General features: G+C 52.0%; 1 protein-coding gene across 5 annotated transcripts in view; it reads left to right on the top strand.

Annotated features, from left to right (window-relative positions):
* The window catches only part of OGDH (oxoglutarate dehydrogenase), a 33969-nt gene that overhangs the window by 9298 nt on the left and 7718 nt on the right, over positions 1-16953 (top strand). For 3 of the 5 annotated variants that reach the window (XM_030463947.1, XM_030463948.1, XM_008490646.2), the window contains 7 exons: positions 1975-2163; positions 5948-6050; positions 12443-12558; positions 13721-13875; positions 14307-14453; positions 14921-15011; positions 15858-16037. In XM_030463947.1, coding sequence (XP_030319807.1) covers positions 1975-2163; positions 5948-6050; positions 12443-12558; positions 13721-13875; positions 14307-14453; positions 14921-15011; positions 15858-16037 — 981 coding nt within the window. Of the gene's footprint in view, positions 1-1974; positions 2164-5729; positions 5821-5947; positions 6051-12442; positions 12559-13720; positions 13876-14306; positions 14454-14920; positions 15012-15857; positions 16038-16953 lie in introns of all 5 variants that reach the window. The other 2 variants (XM_030463949.1, XM_030463950.1) reach the window with 1 other exon arrangement.

Below are 16953 nucleotides of genomic sequence, written 5' to 3'. Positions count from 1 at the left end.
AATCACAGAATGTCAGGGGTTGGAAGGAAGGAACCTCTGGAGATCATCCAGTCCAACCCCCTGCCAGGTCAGGGCCACCTTGAGTAGGTTGCACAGGATGACCTCTCAGCAGGTTAGGAAAGTCTCCAGAGACAGAGACCCCACCACCTCTCAGGGCAGCCTGTACCAGTGCTGTGCTATCCTCTGAATTAAGAAGTTCTTCCTTATATTTCAGGTGCACCTCCTGTGTTCTGCTTTATGACCCGTTTCCTCCCCATCTCAAGGGCACTGGAGCCCATCCTGGTTGCTTGTCCCTCCTGCTGGCAGGAGCTCAAGTGGCTTCTGGGGCACCAATGAGCTCTGCTGGCCTGGGGGAGGGAAGGGGCTCAGGGTGCTCTAGTGAGGGCTGTGCAGATATCAGCCCTCCCCCATTTCCTACTAAAATTCCATTCAGCAGGCAGCAATCAGAACACGATCAGGAGCTTTCTGTCTTTGCTTTTGTGTTTTTGGTTTGGTTTTTTTTGCTTTGCTTTTTTTCCTTTGGGGAAGCTATTGTTTTTCAGTTATGGTGCCAAATTGTTCCCAATTTTATTTAAGTTCCTTCAGCGTGACCAGTTTCTAAATTTAATCACCTTGCGCAAGCGTGTGATGGGGCGTCTGGGTAAATCTGGGCTGGAAATAGCTTCCTGGGGCATGTGATGGGTGCTGCAGCCAGAGGAGCTCCAGGAACAGGGACAGTTCGTGCTTCTCCAGCAGAGATCAGTTTTTCAGTCCTCTCCACCCTGCTGCTGGGGTGCAAAAGCTGCGTTTTCTGCCCCCAGCTATCACTGGATGTGCTCATAAGGCTCTTTTTGCCTTGGTTTAAACACGTAGGAGCTGCCCAGGCAGCCCCTCACCCATCTCTGCCTCACCAAGCTTGGGTTCTGCCCTCCCCTCAGTTTGAGGCTGAGCACTGGGCTCTTGCTCCCATTTGGTGGAAAGATCCACGGGCTGAACCCAGTGTGCAAATCCAACAGAACTCATTTAGAGCAGCTGGTGCCCTGGGTCCGTGCAGGCACACGGTGCTTGTCCTCCTTTTGTTGTTCCCAGTGGCACGTGGGAAGTGGGTGAGGGTGGGAGCGTGACTGCAGGATGTGGCTTGGACTTTGCTCTGCTGGTCTTTCCCCTTCCTCCTGTCTGGTGATGCCTCTTCAAGCAAATTTGGGTTTGGCCTGAGAGGCCTCCAGCTTCTTCAGGCATTGCGGGATAAATACAAATCTGTTGGGGCCTTTTTGGAGGGGGTTTTGCTTTGTTTTCTTAACACCTGGAAATGTCCATCTGCAGAGATGGTGTCTGCCTTGCTAAGGGCACAAGAGAGCTGTCACAGGAGGACTTGTTTAGTCCTCCTGGAGCCTTGGCATCACTGAAAGGCTGGGGAAAAATCAGAGAGGGGACAGAAAAACAAAAAGCCTTTGCTGACTGAGAGTTGGACAATGTGGGTTTTGCTGCAACCTGGGTCTGGGGTCATTTGGACCAAGGAAAAGAGGAAGAGTTGTATTTAATTACAGGGTCAAAAATACTCTGCAGAAAGTTTTGTGGGTATTTTAAGAGGGCAATGCCCAATCCTGCAGAGAAGGAGACATGAACCTGAAGAGCAGGGTGGGGCTCATTGCACAGAGGAGCAGTTCTGGGAGCTGAGCCAGGCAAGGGGTGTGACCCATGTCCCGTCCTGAGTACTGCTGCTGAGGCAGGTGGGCACTGGTTATGGTCTAATGCCAAAAGAAACAATTCAGATGGAGGGGAAGTGGGATAATGGTGTAACTGGAATAGTGGGAGTGCATTAGTGTAGGTGGGCGTCCTTGGCGGCAGGAGTAGCTGCACTGGGAGGAAGCAGCTCTGCCCACAAAGGATTTGCCTCTCCTCTGTGGCAATAGAGATGAGTCCCCAGTAACCTGGAATGAGGTGTTTGTGTTGCAGGTAATGACCCTGTCACCTCTCTTCCTTCCCTTCTCCTAGTCATGGGACATCTTCTTTCGCAATGCCAACGCTGGAGCTGTTCCAGGTACTGCCTACCAAAGCCCCCCTCCACTGAGCACCAGCCTTTCCACACTGTCCCAAGCCCAGTTCCTGGTTCAAGCACAGCCCAGCGTAGATAAGCTGGTGGAGGACCATCTTGCAGTGCAATCTCTCATCAGGGCATATCAGGTACGGAGGTGGGCTTTGCTCCCCGGAGGAGCATCTCCTCTGCAGAGGGGCTTGAGGTGGGCTGGGGTCAGTGCAGTGATGGGTGTGTTTTGCACAGGAAGTGTGCAGGATGCATGTTGGGCTGCCTGGCTTTCTAACAGATGCTGCTGATCTACTGGGGCAGAAGCTCAGGTGATGCTTTGCTGGACAATAGGCAGATAAAAGCTATTGTCACCCAAACAGCAATGACAGTGGCAGCGAGGGTGAGGTGGTGCCTGTACAGGGTGGTTTCCTGGCTTCCGGAATTATGCTTCTGTTCTGTGGGCTTCCACCATGCTCAGCAGAGTTGTGAGACAGTCATCCTGCTTCTTTTGTGTTTCTGAGATCCTAAAATAAAAGTTCAGGAAACACTTCCTTGTTATTTGCAACCTGGAAGAAGGCTGTGGTGCTGCTGGGCTGAAACTCGGACCAATGCTGCTGGCGTCAGCCTGCTGGGAGGAACAGGTTTCAAGGAGGAAGGAAACATCCTCAGGCTGGGGCATGGCCAGCCAGTATTTTAACTTGAGAGAACATTTAAATGTGTTTCTACATGTGTGTCGTCCTTTCACCTTCGGTTGCACTCTGGTTTGTCAAGTGTGGAAGCTTTAACTGGGGCTGTGGTGAGAAGAGAAGAGAACAAACACAGCTGCTGAAGAGGTGTGACTGCTGTCTTCTCACCTATTCCTGCAAAGAAGCACCCACTGCAAGTCATGTTGCTGCGCAGGTATGGGGGAAATCCAATGTACAAGGCCACAGGTTAAGGCAAGAACTGCAGTACTGGGCAAATCCAAAGGTCTGCCCGGCCAAGGCCCTGCCCTGCCTGCTTTGACTTCAGCCATGGGGCACTGCCCTGCTTTTCCTTAAGATGGGGAAGCTGGGGTGTGTTTGTGAGGACCTGCATCTTCCTCATGGCTGATTTTTCTGGGAATTGACTGCCCTGCTGGCTCTCTCCGACTCGAGCAGATTCTGACAGTTTCTAAAGGCTCTGCAGCTCCTGCTGGTGGAACAAGCATCAGGCATCAAGTTTAAACAAGTGGTGACTGATGTATTTGAAAGCAGCAGCTCCCAGTCTACACTTTGGATACAAAATCTATGTCCAAACCTCATCTGCAGTCCTGTCACTTCCCCAGTGACAAACCTCATCTACCCCTAATGTGGGTGCTTCATTCTCCCACTCACTGCCTTCACCTTCTGTGTGCTGTGGCCCAAGCACTTAGTGAGGCAAAGAACTTGATGAATACCTCATCCTCCTCCATGCAGGTTGTGCCAGGTCTCCTGTTTTGCTCACTGGGGCGTTACAGTTTCTTTCCCCTTCCTCTATTGCCCTGTGTACCTGAAGAAACCCTTCTAATTATTTTTCAGGCCCCTAGACAGCTCCAGGGCTCTCCTTATCCCTTCCCTGCATTCTGGAGCCACATCCCTGTCACTTCTCCAGGATGTGTGTCCCTGCTTCCCCTGCCTATACATTTTGGTTTTGTTTGCTTGAGAGGTCTTGCCTGTGGCCTGCTGGCTTCATGCCTTCCCTGCCTGACTTCTAGCTGAGACCTCTTCAACCTTAAGAAACATTAGAACATTAGACATTAAGAAAAATGTCTTTAAATATCTCCCAGCTCATGTTGCCTCCAGTGGAAGTTTCCCAAGGGGTCCCATGCCGCAGTTCCCTAAACATCCCAAAGTTTGCCTTTCTGAGGTTTAGGTCCTGACTCTTCTTTTTAGCTCTCTACTTTGCCCCTCAAGACTGAGAGGGTGTGGTAACTGCAGCCCAGGCTACCTCCAGCCTTGACCTCTCCCAAGAAGTTCTTCCTTCTCAGTGAGCAGCAGGTCCAGCCTCTGGTTGGGCTCTCCCATCAGCTCCACCAGGAAGTTGTCCTCAACACACCCCAGTAGTTTCCTGGACTGCTTATATTTCTCTGTGCTGCTTTTCCAGCAGATGTCCAGGTGGTTGAGGTCCTCTCTCAGGATCGGGGCCTGTGAGCATGAGACTTCCTGCAAATATCTGCTGTAGTCTTGTTTTGGGTTGGAGGCTTCTTGTTTTGGCTTGTGTTGCATGTGGAGAACAACAATCAGCATGTCTCCCATGGGGAAAGAGACCTTCTCCTCACTCCCCCTCTGGATTAAGGATTTGCTGCCTACTTGCAAACTGCTGAATTGACCTCAAAAGTCACCAGATGCCCCCAGCTCGAAGCCCGTTGCTGGACAAAGTGGTCTCCTGGTCCCAGTGAGAGCGTCGTGGCTGCAGGAACAGTGTGGTGAACTTGTGTCCTGCTAACTGACAGCCTACCCCTGTGCTTTGCTGCAAGATGGATGAGGAAATAGTTTCTGGGCAAAGCTGGCCCAGAAGAACTCTCCATGTGGCCACCAGTGCTCAGGGACACAGCAGCATCTGGCTCTGCCCAAAGCGTGGGGGGATTGATGCTTTCTTAGCAGTTTGCCATAACATTGATGGCTGATTTCAAGCTCTTTGGCTGGTAAAACCACAAAATTCTTCCCTCAAAATCCCCTTGGGATGCTCCCAACAGGAATGCCTTTCTGGTACAGAAGATGAGATCAGTAGGTGTGTCTTGTACAAGAGGTTTAGTAAGCCCCTCTTACATGAGCGGTTTTTCTCACTTGGAACAGACTTGATGGTTGGAATTATTGCTGTCCCATCGTGTTGAAGGCACTGCACGCCATCCCGTGACAGGAGGATGTTGGGACCCACTCACTCCTGGTGTAGCTGAGCCTGAAGTTTTGAAAAGAACCTGTCAAAAAATAGATGGTGGCTTGGCCAGCAAAGATGAGTAGAGTTTACCCAGCAGGACGTGGTGGGGTCCATCCGTGAGCACCTCCTGAGAAGGTGAAAAGTAGAATTCCTCCTTACCTCATTTTTCTCTATGGCTCCCAGTACAGATTCAAACCTGGAGTGGTGACTTCTGGCCTGACTGCCACTGCTAGGATCTGCCAAGACTCTCTTGGCACCAAATCCCTTTGATGTTTCTTCACCTTCCTGAAAGACTTCTCCAAGCCCTTCTGTAGGCTCTCTCCAAAAGGATGCTTTTGTTGTTGTTGGATACAACAGCCAGGCAGATATTCCTCAGGCACATTTCTCTGCCTTCCAGGAGCTACCGCTGCAGGTGGCAACACTTGTTGGCAGGAGAGTGCCTAAATCTGCCAGAATCTGGAAAGCTGCTGCTTCATTTGCTACAATGCTTAGGAGGAAACCATCAGTGTGGAGCTACTGGGTCTGTAGGAAGGAGGTGCTCAGGCTGGACACCAGGCAAGCAGTGAGATATCCTTGGATCTCAGTTCTGGGAGGTCTCTGCTGTGAAGATAACCTTCCCCAAGCACACCCCACCAGAGCCTGGCTGGTCCTTGCAGCTGGTACCACTCACATTCACACGCTGCAGCTGGAAGCAAACCCAACTCCTCCAGGCTTTAGCTGGAGCCAGAAACGGGGGTGGTTCTGCAGAAAATGTGCAGAGGGAAACTGCATGGCTTGGGCTGTTTTTTTTAAGGAATGTCTCTTCAATTAACTTGTTTTAATGACTAATCTGTGTTATTGCTTCTAGGTCAGGGGTCATCACATTGCAAAGCTTGATCCTCTCGGCATTAGTTGTGTAAATTTTGATGATGCACCAGTAACTGTTTCTCCAAACGTCGGTGAGAATTACTCTGCAAATTAATTCTAATGTAATTTAACTTTTTTACCCCTCCCTTTTTGTTTTTCTCCCTTTCCCCTCTCCCCCTTGGTTCCTGTTCTCCTTTCCATTCCTGGCCCATTTCATAGATTCGAGGGCATCATGTAGCACAACTCGACCCACTGGGCATCTTGGATGCAGATCTGGACTCCACCCTTCCAGCCGATATTATCACATCCACAGACAAACTGGGTGAGGGCTTTGAGAGCAGTTCGTGCTGCATTGCTTGAGCTCCTCTCTCTTTCACAGCTTCATAGGTAGATTGCTTCACCAGTAAGGGGGGAAAGGTCTTAAGTTTCCTTAGTAATGATCACTCTAAATTTCTAGCTGCCCGTCAGCCGTGGAGCAGTTCTGCCCCCCACCGGCTGTCCTGGCCAATGGGTCCTGTGCCAAACCCTGGTGCTTGGCTCATGTTTCTCTTCCAACCTGTGCCAGTTAATTATGTCACTGAACTCGCTCATCCAGGCCTGGAAGCAATTGCACCTTCTGGAAACTCAAAGCAGAGAGGTTTTGTGTGGTGAGAGCTGGAGATGGGTTCCCTTGGCTCCTCTTGCTGCTCTTGGGGCCCTGAGAGCCAGGGGGAATGGGCTGGCTTTGTCCCCATGGGGCTGGGAAGCACTTCTGGGTGTGCTTCTGTCACCATGCCCTGCCCTCCTCCCCTCCCAGCTCTTCAGCCTTTGTAATGCCATGATTTCCCCCTTTTCCCAGGCTGAGCTATGAGTCTCTGCTGGTGATCATGACAAGGAAGCTTTGGGATGTGTTCCCATCCAAGTAGAGAGGTGGAATTCCCAATGCCCATGAGTGGCAGAAGGTGCATGAGTGTTGCACAGAAGTGTGTGTGGTGCCCAGGCCTTGAAATCCTAATCTGAAAGTGCCTGAACTCAGCACCTCTCCACATGCTTTAGTTTTGATCTCTGTAGTATGCTGCCATTCTTCCAGCTCAAGTGAGGCTGTGGTGCTGAGCTCCTTCACCTTGCTGGTGCTTCCAGGGGTGGTCACCCTGGCTCTATGAGTGCTCCAGAGGCATGCTTCTAACCTAGAGTAGAGCAGAAGCAATGATTACTAACCTTGCACAACTGAAACAGCTGATCAGAGCGTACGGTGCATGTCAACCATCTTGATTCCTTCAGCTGCCAGCACAGGGACACCAGCCCTGCACCTGCTGGACCTTCATGCCGGATTACCTGTGCTGGGAGTGGTAGGGAAGGATTAGATTTTTGTTGTCCCAGCTCACCAGAGGATGGGAAAGCTGCTTCATCCTGACCTCTGCACTGCCCATGTTCATATCTGAAGGACCAAGCCCTGGTGTGCCCTGGCAGCCCAGCCCTGGGTTGGAGAAAGCCCTGTGCCTGGAAGGTTGTGGAGGTGTCCTGGTTTGGGCCAGGAGGAAAGGGGTGGAAAGATGATGGCCATGAACCCAGGCACAGGAGAGGACACAAATACTTCTAGTCCACACTGGGAGGGGAGCAGGGAGACTTATTTAGATGACCTTGAAGTCCTTCCCGTTGCCTGGGGAGAGAAAAAGAGGAGGAAAGCCTCTTCTAGCTGAGGAGTTCTGGTCTCCACTGTGGGCACTGTGGTCCTTCTGAGACAGAGCAGAGCCCTGAAGCTTTGTGCCTGGACATGGTTCCTGTTTGATGAGAGGAGAGCAGGGTCTGCACAAAATCCAGAGCCAGGTGATTGCAGGTGGTCACAGTGACTGAGAGAAGGGGCTGGGAGTGGGGGGCAGATCCTATGTGGTTCAGGAGGTCAGAGACTTACGTAAGGGTTTGGGCTGGAAGGGACCTTCAGAGGTCACCTAGTCCCACCTTCCTGCCATGGTCAGGGACACCTTCCACCAGCCCAGGGTGCTCCAAACCTCATCCAACCTGGCCTGGAACACTGCCAGGGATGGGGCAGCCACAGCTTCCTTGGGCAACCTGGGGCAGGGGCTCAGCACCCTCACCCACTGCCCAGGTCCTTCTCCACAGGACAACTGTCACTCCCTCCCCTAGTCTGTGCTGGGACTTTACACCAGCTCTTGCATTTGGACTTGTTGAACATCATGAGCTTCAAACAGGCCCATTCTTCCAGGCTCTCCAGGTCCCTCTGCATGACATCCAGGGGAAGCCAAAGTGGTCCAAATGCAGGTCCTTCCCTGGAGTCCCAGCTGCAGAGCTGGGCTGGTGTTGTCACAGCTGTAAGGGAATTGGGGTGAAGTGGTAGAAGTTCCATTTTTCCTGCTACCCCAGAGTGGCACAGCAGTGTGGCCCATCCTGGCTTGCCATGGTGGGAGGTGTTCAGGCACTGCTGGTCCTTGGGCATTGGCTGGAAGAGAATCTCAGCCCACGTTCTTCATGTCTGAGCCAGGCACACTGAGTTTAATTTCTGTTTCATTGTGGCTTTCATACTAAGGTATCTGACCTTGTGGTTCCTGGTGTTGATTTAATTACCAGGTATCCATGAATTTGTAGGAAATAAGGAGTCCTGGGAACAAACTGGTATCAGCTGCCAGCTCCCACTGGGGTGATGTCCTGTGGTAGGACCCCAGACTCAAAATGTCCATGTCTAATCAAAAGAGATTTTATTATCTTGCTGTGAATGTTATTTATGACTGAACAGACTTTCCCCTGGTATCCTCACCCTAGAAAACTTTATCTGGTCAATCTTAAAATACATCTTGTGTCATCACAGCTTGCAAACATTGCTCAGCTAGAGGGAAGGAGAGCAGCCCTGGTGCCCAGCATGGGCAGAGCTCCGGCCCAGCCTAAGGTCAGGTGTCTCCTGCTTGTGGCAGAGAAAGCCAATTCCTAGGCAGATCCTGCAGGTTTTTGTGTGCTTTGAAAGGGTGTTTCTTAGCACTTGACAGAGCAGTTAATAACAGGAGTGATTTTTAAACCTGGAAACAATCTTGTTTCCTTTTTCTGAGCAATGAAATCCTTAAAGGTCAGCTCTTGTGGTGCAAGCTCTGCTGCCAAGAGCTTAAACTGTGGCCAGGCAGTGCTGTAATTCAAAGGAGTTGCATGGTTAATCTTGGAAGTAGATCTTTCTTCTCAATGGCCTTTTGTTTAGCAACTGGTTTGTATCTGGTTTGGGAGCTCTCTTTGCACTGAGCAGTGTGAGCTTTGGAGAATATGTAAAGGGAAGAAAGCCTGCCTGGGGGTACTTGGTCTAATGAGTGGCAGGACTGGAACCACCAAATTCCTCTTTCTCTTGTCTTTTTTTAAAAACAAATAATCTCATCTTGGTCTTCTGCTGCAGCTGATCTGGCATGGTAAGTAGTGTAAAACAAGGGCAAGATGACTGCAGGGACTCAATGTGACCTTAGCATTCTGAAATCCAGGTGGTGTGTGTCTGAGCATCCCTCCGTCTGTCTGTCTCTCTGTGGAAGGCAGCTTCTCCTGCCTCTTGGCCAAGGGAATCAATGAAAATTGTCCTTCAGCTCAGGGGAAGCCAGGCCACCTCCTCTCCCCTCACTCTGAGACCTTGCTAACCAAACATCTCACTTAAACACATGGTTTTTCCCTGCTGACCAAAATTTCCAAGGTTTTTCTTGTAACCTGGGTGTGATGAGGCTCCTGGGTTGTCTAACCTGGCAGCTCTGGTGGCACACACTGCCTGCTGGCATCCCGGTGCTCCACTCTGTAGCCTTGCCTGCCCTGAGCATGCTGGAGAGATGATAGTCTCTCTTCCTCGTTAACAACCTGCTCATTAGCACCCTGATCCCCCCTTCTGCCTGCGGGGAGGCAGCAGCAGTGCCTCCCTTCCCTGGGGGTGACCTTGAAGTCCTCCTGTGAGCAAGGAGCAGAGCAAACCAGTCTGGAGCAGATGATGGGCAGCAGGTCCCTGCTCCACGGAAGATCCCACTCCCCTTGGTGCAGCCTGGGCAGATGACTTTTGGCTCTGGTGGTGCCAGGTGGGCTCCTGCTCCCATTCCAGGTGTGTGTATGTTAGAGGAGATCTCAAACCATGCAGCTCAACTGCTCCCCAGTGTCTGATGCCCATGTTCCTCTCCCTGCTCCATCCTCCTCTTGCCAGTCTTTCCACTGGGATTTTTTTTCCACCTAGTGTGTAGTCATCCTCCATCACCACCCTTTTGCCTCTGATGGTTTTGACTGTATTTTAAATACTGTTGAGTTGGGTTTTTTTTTTTAATTGTGCTTTCCATTACTAACTTTCAGGGTTCCAGGTTTTTAGGGTTTTTTTACTAACTTTGACTGCGTCTCTCTATGTTCTCTCTTGATGCACCTCTTTCCCTGCCCACCTCAGATCTGGCAGTGTTCAAGGAGCGACTGAGAGTGTTAACAGTAGGAGGTATGCAATTAATGAGCATTTAACCCCCTGGAGTGCAGGACTCTCTTTGAATAGGTTATTCTGGGCATGATCGGAGCTGGTAAAGCCTCTCTTCTCATCCTGCACCACTCTTTAAGTTTTGTGATGTGTTTTTTGTTTTTTTGGGTTTTTTGATTTGTCCCACTAAGTCTTGATGTAGGTGCTTGGTTAGTGATGCTTCATCTGTGGAAATCCCCTATTTACAGCCTCACTGGCCTTTTCTGTACTGTGTGTTTGCATGTCTAGCTTGCTAGGGTACCTGTTTTGTTGTGAACATGTATTTTACAAGGCCTCAATCTCCTTGATTGGTTCAAATCTCCTAAAAATCCAAGCTGTCTTCTCCCATTTCTGCACCAGTTTTGTCACAGTGAAAATTTGGCAGCTCATCCCTAGCCTTCCCCTCACCTGATGGTAACACTGCCTATAAATACTGAATGCTGTCAAAAAGGCTGCAGCAAAGCAGAAGCAGAACGCTGAGAACTCCTTGTAAAATCTGATACTCCCAAAGTGCTCCTGAGTCTTCAAACCAGTGTGGCCGAGCAAGCCAGAGCCCTGTGCCATGGGGCTGGGAGCCACAGCAAATGCTGGAGGCTTCCCTGAACCCTCCAGCCAGCAGCTTGGCTGGGATGCTCTGTAGTAATGCTGCCTTTCTCCAGGACTTCTCCTTGGACAGGAACTGTGAAGAAGTCCTGGAGACATGGGCCCAAACCCTCAGCTCCTGCCAGCTGTGAGTCAGAGCTCCCGCACACAGGTCTAGAGCTGAGCTCCTCGTGGTCTGAGTTAATTCCTTCCCCAAGGACAGCAGCATCCAGGAGGGGGTTATATGGGCAGGAGTGGGGAGGGACAGCAGTGGCAGGCAGGAAAACCTCCTCTCTGGGCTGGCTGTGGGTGTTCCCCACCTTCAGTGAGTGCTGTCCTTGAGGACTAGCCATGGGCAGCCCCATCCCCTCCTCACCCACCCTTCCTGACCAGAGAGTGAGGGATGGAGTCTTTTAAGATTAAACTTAAATCTGGAGTGGCCAATTTCTGCCTCCCTTTGCCCAGAGGAAGGTGGGTTATGCCACCCTGCAGTGTGTGTGTGGGGGATCTCCCACCCTCTCCCCAAGAGACCCCAGCTGGGGCACAAGGCTGATTTGAGGGGACCTGGGAGGAGCAGGGGCAACTCTGCTTCCTCTGTGGCTCCTGCTCTGGGTTAGAAAACCCCTCATTTGGGAGGATGAACTGGAGTCCCAGGGAGGGATTTGGGCTCTGGGCTGGCAGCTCCACTCATTCACCCCCCTTCCAGCCAAGCTCCTGAGCTCCTGCTTCAAAAGAGTCTCTGGCCTCCCCTTCTGGCTCTGCTTCTGCATTGCTGCATCAGTTCAGCTAGTTCATTGTCCTTCCTCCTCTGTGCCTCAGTTTCCCCAAAGACAACCAGGAGTGTTATCAGGTGCTTGGGCACCTCCGATGGCTTTGGGGGATGGTGGAGCTGCTGCAGGGCTCTGCTGATGCTGGAGCAGCAGTCAGTGGTACTGGGGCTCATCTGCAGCTCCAAACCCCACAGCACAAGCTCCCCAGAGCCACCTGTGAGCCACGAGTTTCCAGCACCAAAAAGGAAGGAGTTTGCTCCTTTGGAGCAGAGCTAGGCTAAACTCCTAATTAAAAAGCTGCTTAATCAGGTGAAGGGGCATGTGAGCAGCAAACTGCTATGGGGCTGGCTGGCTACCCCACTCCTGGGCTGAGCTATTCAGGAGAGTCCATTGCTGAGCCCTGATGCCATTTTCTCTCTTTTTCTTCTCTTTCTCTACCTCTTTGGGGTTTGTCTGTTTTAACTGTTTCTTTCTCTGCTTTGACTCTTAATTTTGAATTCCCGATGTGTGGTGACACCTCTCTTGTGCTTGGTGACTCCTCAATTCCTCTGTTTCTTTTCCATCTCCTCTCTTTTACTTTGTGGTGTATTTTTGTGCATTGTTGGGGTTACAACCCTTCTGACTGTCACCCTGGATTTTAATTACCAATTTCCATGTGTATATATATTGCTTTGTGGTTTGTTTCCTGCAATACCATCCATAACAACCTTGTGGTTTTGTGCTTAATGGTTTTTTGTTTATTTATGACTTGGTTTTTATGCATATAAACCTCCTTCATGCTTATTTCTGGTTTTATGCTGCTTTTTTTTTTTTGTTCCTTCCCCACCTTTCCAAATGCACTCGGTCACTGCGTGCCGGTGTCCCCCTGTCCCTTTTCCTTCTCTCTCTTGCTTTCGCTTGTCCCACCCATGACAAATCCTGCAGGTTTTTACGGGCTGGATGAATCTGACCTCGACAAGGTCTTCCAGTTGCCCACAACCACTTTCATCGGTGGAAATGAATCTGCTCTTCCACTCCGGGAAATCATCCGCCGGCTGGAGGTGAGAGGTGGGGTGGCTGTGCCAGACCCATTTGTGTTTGGGGTTGGAGCAGTTGTGTTTTGAAGGTCCTGGTTCCCACTGCTGCCCCCAGCCTGGGCCAACCTGACCGTTTTAAGCTTTTCAGGTTGTGAGCTGCTCCTTCGTGCTTGCCCCTCTTGTAGCTGCCACTCTGCTCACATCTGATCACCTCAGAATTCACGTTGTGTTGGGCCAACGTGTTTGGTCTACCCAAGGGGGAACAAACCCCAGGCACTGAAATACTGCATTTTTGGAAACCTCTCCAGTGACATTTTCCAATTTAAAGCTGCAAATGGTGCTGGGAGAGCACAGGAGTGGGCTGGAGGCAGGCAAAACCCTTTCTGTGTCCTGCTGCCACGCTGCTGCCCTGCATGGTGGTCCCTTGGAGGGTCTCAATAAAGCAGATGCTCCAACCTTGGGCTGGGGCTTCCACCTCTTACAGCTGCAAAATTACTGCAAAATTGTATGCCCTGCTCTGCCCAGCCTGAGAGCACAGATGGCTTCCAGGCAAACTGCAGACTTGCTCGTGTGGTCTCTGCTGAGACAGGTTGACCTTGGGAGAAGCAAAGCTGTATCAACATCTTAGATAAGCAGCAAGAACAGGCTCTGTATTTCTGGGAGGAGGTTGGTTGTCTGATTCTCTCCCTGTCAAATGAAGTGGGTTTTGGATCTGGTAACAGGTGATGGCACTGAGAGAGAAAATCTGGCCTCTGAGGCAGATGCAAAGGGCTCCACTGGGTCCTTCAGGGAAAGAGAATTAACATTTTGATGCTGGGTCACGTGCAGGGACTGAGCTGCCCTGCAGCATCCCAGGACATCCTCTGCAGTGTCTCCTTTCCTGGGAAGACAGCTCAAACCAGGGTCCCAGAAAGGGGCTGGTGTGGTGCTGGCACTGCTCGTGGGTTCCCTGGGCTGCCCTTGCAGGCAGCACTTGCCCGTGTCCAGGCCGTGCAGTGCAGTGCCAGGCTGGAAGGCTTTGTCTGTGCTGGTGCAGAAGGGCTCTTTGTCTTGCTTCAAGGTGAAGGCAGGGAACGAAGGAGCCCTGTGATCTGATGTGATGCTGCGTGTGCCGTCCTTGTGGGAGGTGGGGAGGGGCTGTAACTCTGGCTCTTGTCTCACTGCCTTTCTCCTCCCGTGGGGGCAGATGGCCTACTGCCAGCACATTGGTGTGGAGTTCATGTTCATCAACGACCTGGAGCAGTGCCAGTGGATCCGGCAGAAGTTTGAGACCCCAGGCATCATGCAGTTCACCAACGAAGAGAAGCGCACGCTGCTGGCCAGGCTGGTCCGCTCTACCAGGTACCTGGGGGGGCTTCACTGCCCCCTTATCTTCCCTTGTTGCACGGAATGCTCCCGGCTGGAGCGACACTGTCACCACCTGAGTCACATCTTGACGTCATCTGTCACAGTCAGCTTAATCAGCAGGGTGATGTCAGCAAGCTGGCAGGCTGGCAGTCTCAGGTGCTGGCAAAAAGCCTGAAAACATGGATGATCTTGAAAGAAGAGGTCTAAAAATAAGGTTTAAGGGCAACAGAGTATTGTGGTGGGAGAGCAGCCAGCCAGGCTCTGCGAGAGGAGGCAGGTGACTGGGACAGCTGTCAGGCTGCTGCACAATGCCTGCTTGAGCATCATGGGTGCTGTGGCTATCTCGGTACAGTCCCCATCCTTCCTCTGGTCCCTGACCTTGGCTGCAACCCTGGCACTGATCCCTCTCTCCCTTTTCCTTCCAGATTTGAGGAGTTCCTCCATCGCAAATGGTCTTCAGAGAAGCGTTTTGGCCTGGAGGGCTGCGAAGTGCTGATCCCAGCCTTAAAAACCATTATTGACAAGTCGAGTGAGAAGGGAGTGGACTATGTTATCATGGGGATGCCCCACAGGTAACCCTGCACCCCACCACAGTGGTGTGTGGGGTGCAGACGGGGGGAATGCTGTGGGGTTAGGTGTTGGTTTTCTGGTTTTTACCATGGTGTAACTGGGCTCAGCTGGTAAAATTCAGCTGGAGAGCTCAGGCCATGGCTGCTTGCTTCTCATCGCTGTGTTTTCAGCTTCAGCTTATTTGTGAACACATCTGGAGAGGGCTTGTGCAGCAGACCTGGGATGCCAGAGCAGGATTTGGCCTGTCTGCTCTGGGGCAGCTCTGGGGTGGGATGGCTGCTGGTCCATCCCTGTGCTGAGGGGCCCGCAAACTGCTTCTCGGGTGAAATCACAGAACCCCTCCCTGGCTGACCCTACAGTTGTGGAGTTATTACACCACCTCTGTGTGACAAGGATGATGGCAGGTGACTGTTGGCACTTGGTACCAGGCTGGTTCTGCTGGCTGCCAAAAACAATCTTGCTTTTGCAGGGGACGCCTGAATGTTCTTGCCAACGTGATCAGGAAGGAGCTGGAGCAGATCTTCTGCCAGTTTGACTCCAAGCTAGAGGCTGCTGATGAGGTGAGTCTCTGCCCATAGCAGGTTGCGGTCACCTGCCCCCATGTGGTCCTGAAGTCTCTGGCTGTGTAGTGGGAGCTGGACTGTGCCACTGCTTGTGTTGTCTCTTGGTTGCATCAGCATCACAAGGATTTCCTGTGCCTGGAGCCTCCTTGTTGGTGCTGGTGCCGCTCTGTCCTTGCCTGTCCTGAAGGGCTGACCTGTGTCCTGGCTGCTGTCAGTGTTCTTGGAACAGGCTGGGTGGTCAGTGGGTCACCATGTGTCTAAAGCAGCTTTGGGGTGAGCGACGAGGTGTGGGGAAGGTGGACAGGAGCAGAGGGTGGCTTGTGCCCTTGCAGCAGCTCCTGGCCCCTGTACAGGGCCCGAAGCTGGAACCGCTTGTACCACAGGCTCTATCACTGCGATGCAGTTGTGCTCCAGAGCTTCCAGCATCGTAAGCTGGGATGATTTGGCTATTGGAAAGCTGGGCTGGGCTGGCTTTAGCCCGCCATGCCCTTCAGGTGGGGTTTCAGGGTGAGAAAGCAGCAGTTGAGGTGCCAGGACTGGAAATGGCAGTGTACTGTGAGAGGTGCCAGGGTCTGTTTTCCAGCATCTTCCCCAAACCCACCACAGTGTCTTTTTCCCCTGCACCTTCAACCTCAGTGCCTGGAGTTTGTTGGCCCCTGTGACTGGTGACTTTTGCATTGATGAATGCCAGGTCAGCAAATGATTGCCTGCTGCTTTCTGCCAGTGCCTCCAGAAAATGCCTCCTTCTTCCAGCCCTTGGGGCACAGCCTCAGGTCTCCTTCCATGTCCCAATGTTCCAGCTGCTCGTGTTCCTGAAGGTGACTCTCCTCTCCCCTCCAACAGGGCTCTGGGGATGTGAAATACCATCTGGGAATGTACCATCGGAGGATTAACCGTGTCACTGACAGGAACATCACCCTTTCCCTAGTGGCAAATCCATCTCACCTGGAGGCAGCTGATCCTGTTGTTCAAGGCAAGACCAAAGCAGAGCAGTTCTACTGTGGGGACACAGAAGGGAAGAAGGTGAGTGTTGCTGAGACACCCACAGTGAAGTGGGGGGTTGGTGGGAGGCAGGCTGGTGGGAAAGAGAAAAAACCCACTGGTTTTTGTTTGCCATGCCCCTTGCCCTGCCTTCTCCCTGACTTTGTACCCCAAGCCTTCCCTCCTGTCTTTGAGCATAACTTTGGTAGGGGCTCACCCACCCCAGGCAGTTGTTGCCACTCCCTCCCTGTTGGAGCAATCAAACCCTGTCTGAACACGTTAGGAAGCAGGGAAATGAGGGGCAGTTGGGGGGCTTGGCAGTAGGAGCCTCAAGCTGAAGGACCTTGCTGTGACCAGACATATTGCTGGTGCTGGGAAAGCTGGAGCAGCACCCAGGTGAGGGAGCAGGTGAGAGCGGGCTGGGGGAAGTTGATTTGTGGTCTGATTCATCGCAGACCTGTCTCCAACACCAAGAAGTGGGTGAGAGCAAAAAAGCTTCCTTTCCTCCTACACCCCGAGGGCTGCACATAAATAGACAAACTCTGTCCTCATCTGACTGGCGGCGTCCCCAGCCAGCCCTGGGCACGACTGCAAAATAACATCACCCAGGCTGCAGCAAGCTCCTGGCCTGGCTCCTGCCCCAAGGTTTTCTGGGGTGAAAGCATGAGAGAAAAGGGCATTTTTCTCATCCTCTCCCAGTCAGTAAAAGGCTTTGCTTTGAGATGTGTGTGTTCGGGAGTGGGACTCACAGCCCAGCTGCTGTGCACTGCGTGCTGCTGCCCGAGCATGCTGGTCTTGCCCAGGGGGAGGACTGGTGGCCACAGCCTTTTCCCCAGTGGTTGTGTGCACACCATGGCCAGCTCCACTCCCATCCCATCAGATGCCTTAATGAGCTTCCTTGCTCATGGGGATGAGACCAGGACCTTTCCTTGTGCCTGCCCCTGCCTACCATCCCCCT

This window comes from Calypte anna, chromosome 22, assembly GCF_003957555.1.
Source record: "Calypte anna isolate BGI_N300 chromosome 22, bCalAnn1_v1.p, whole genome shotgun sequence".
NCBI lineage: Eukaryota > Metazoa > Chordata > Aves > Apodiformes > Trochilidae > Calypte > Calypte anna.
This window is presented reverse-complemented; position numbering and strand designations above follow the sequence as displayed.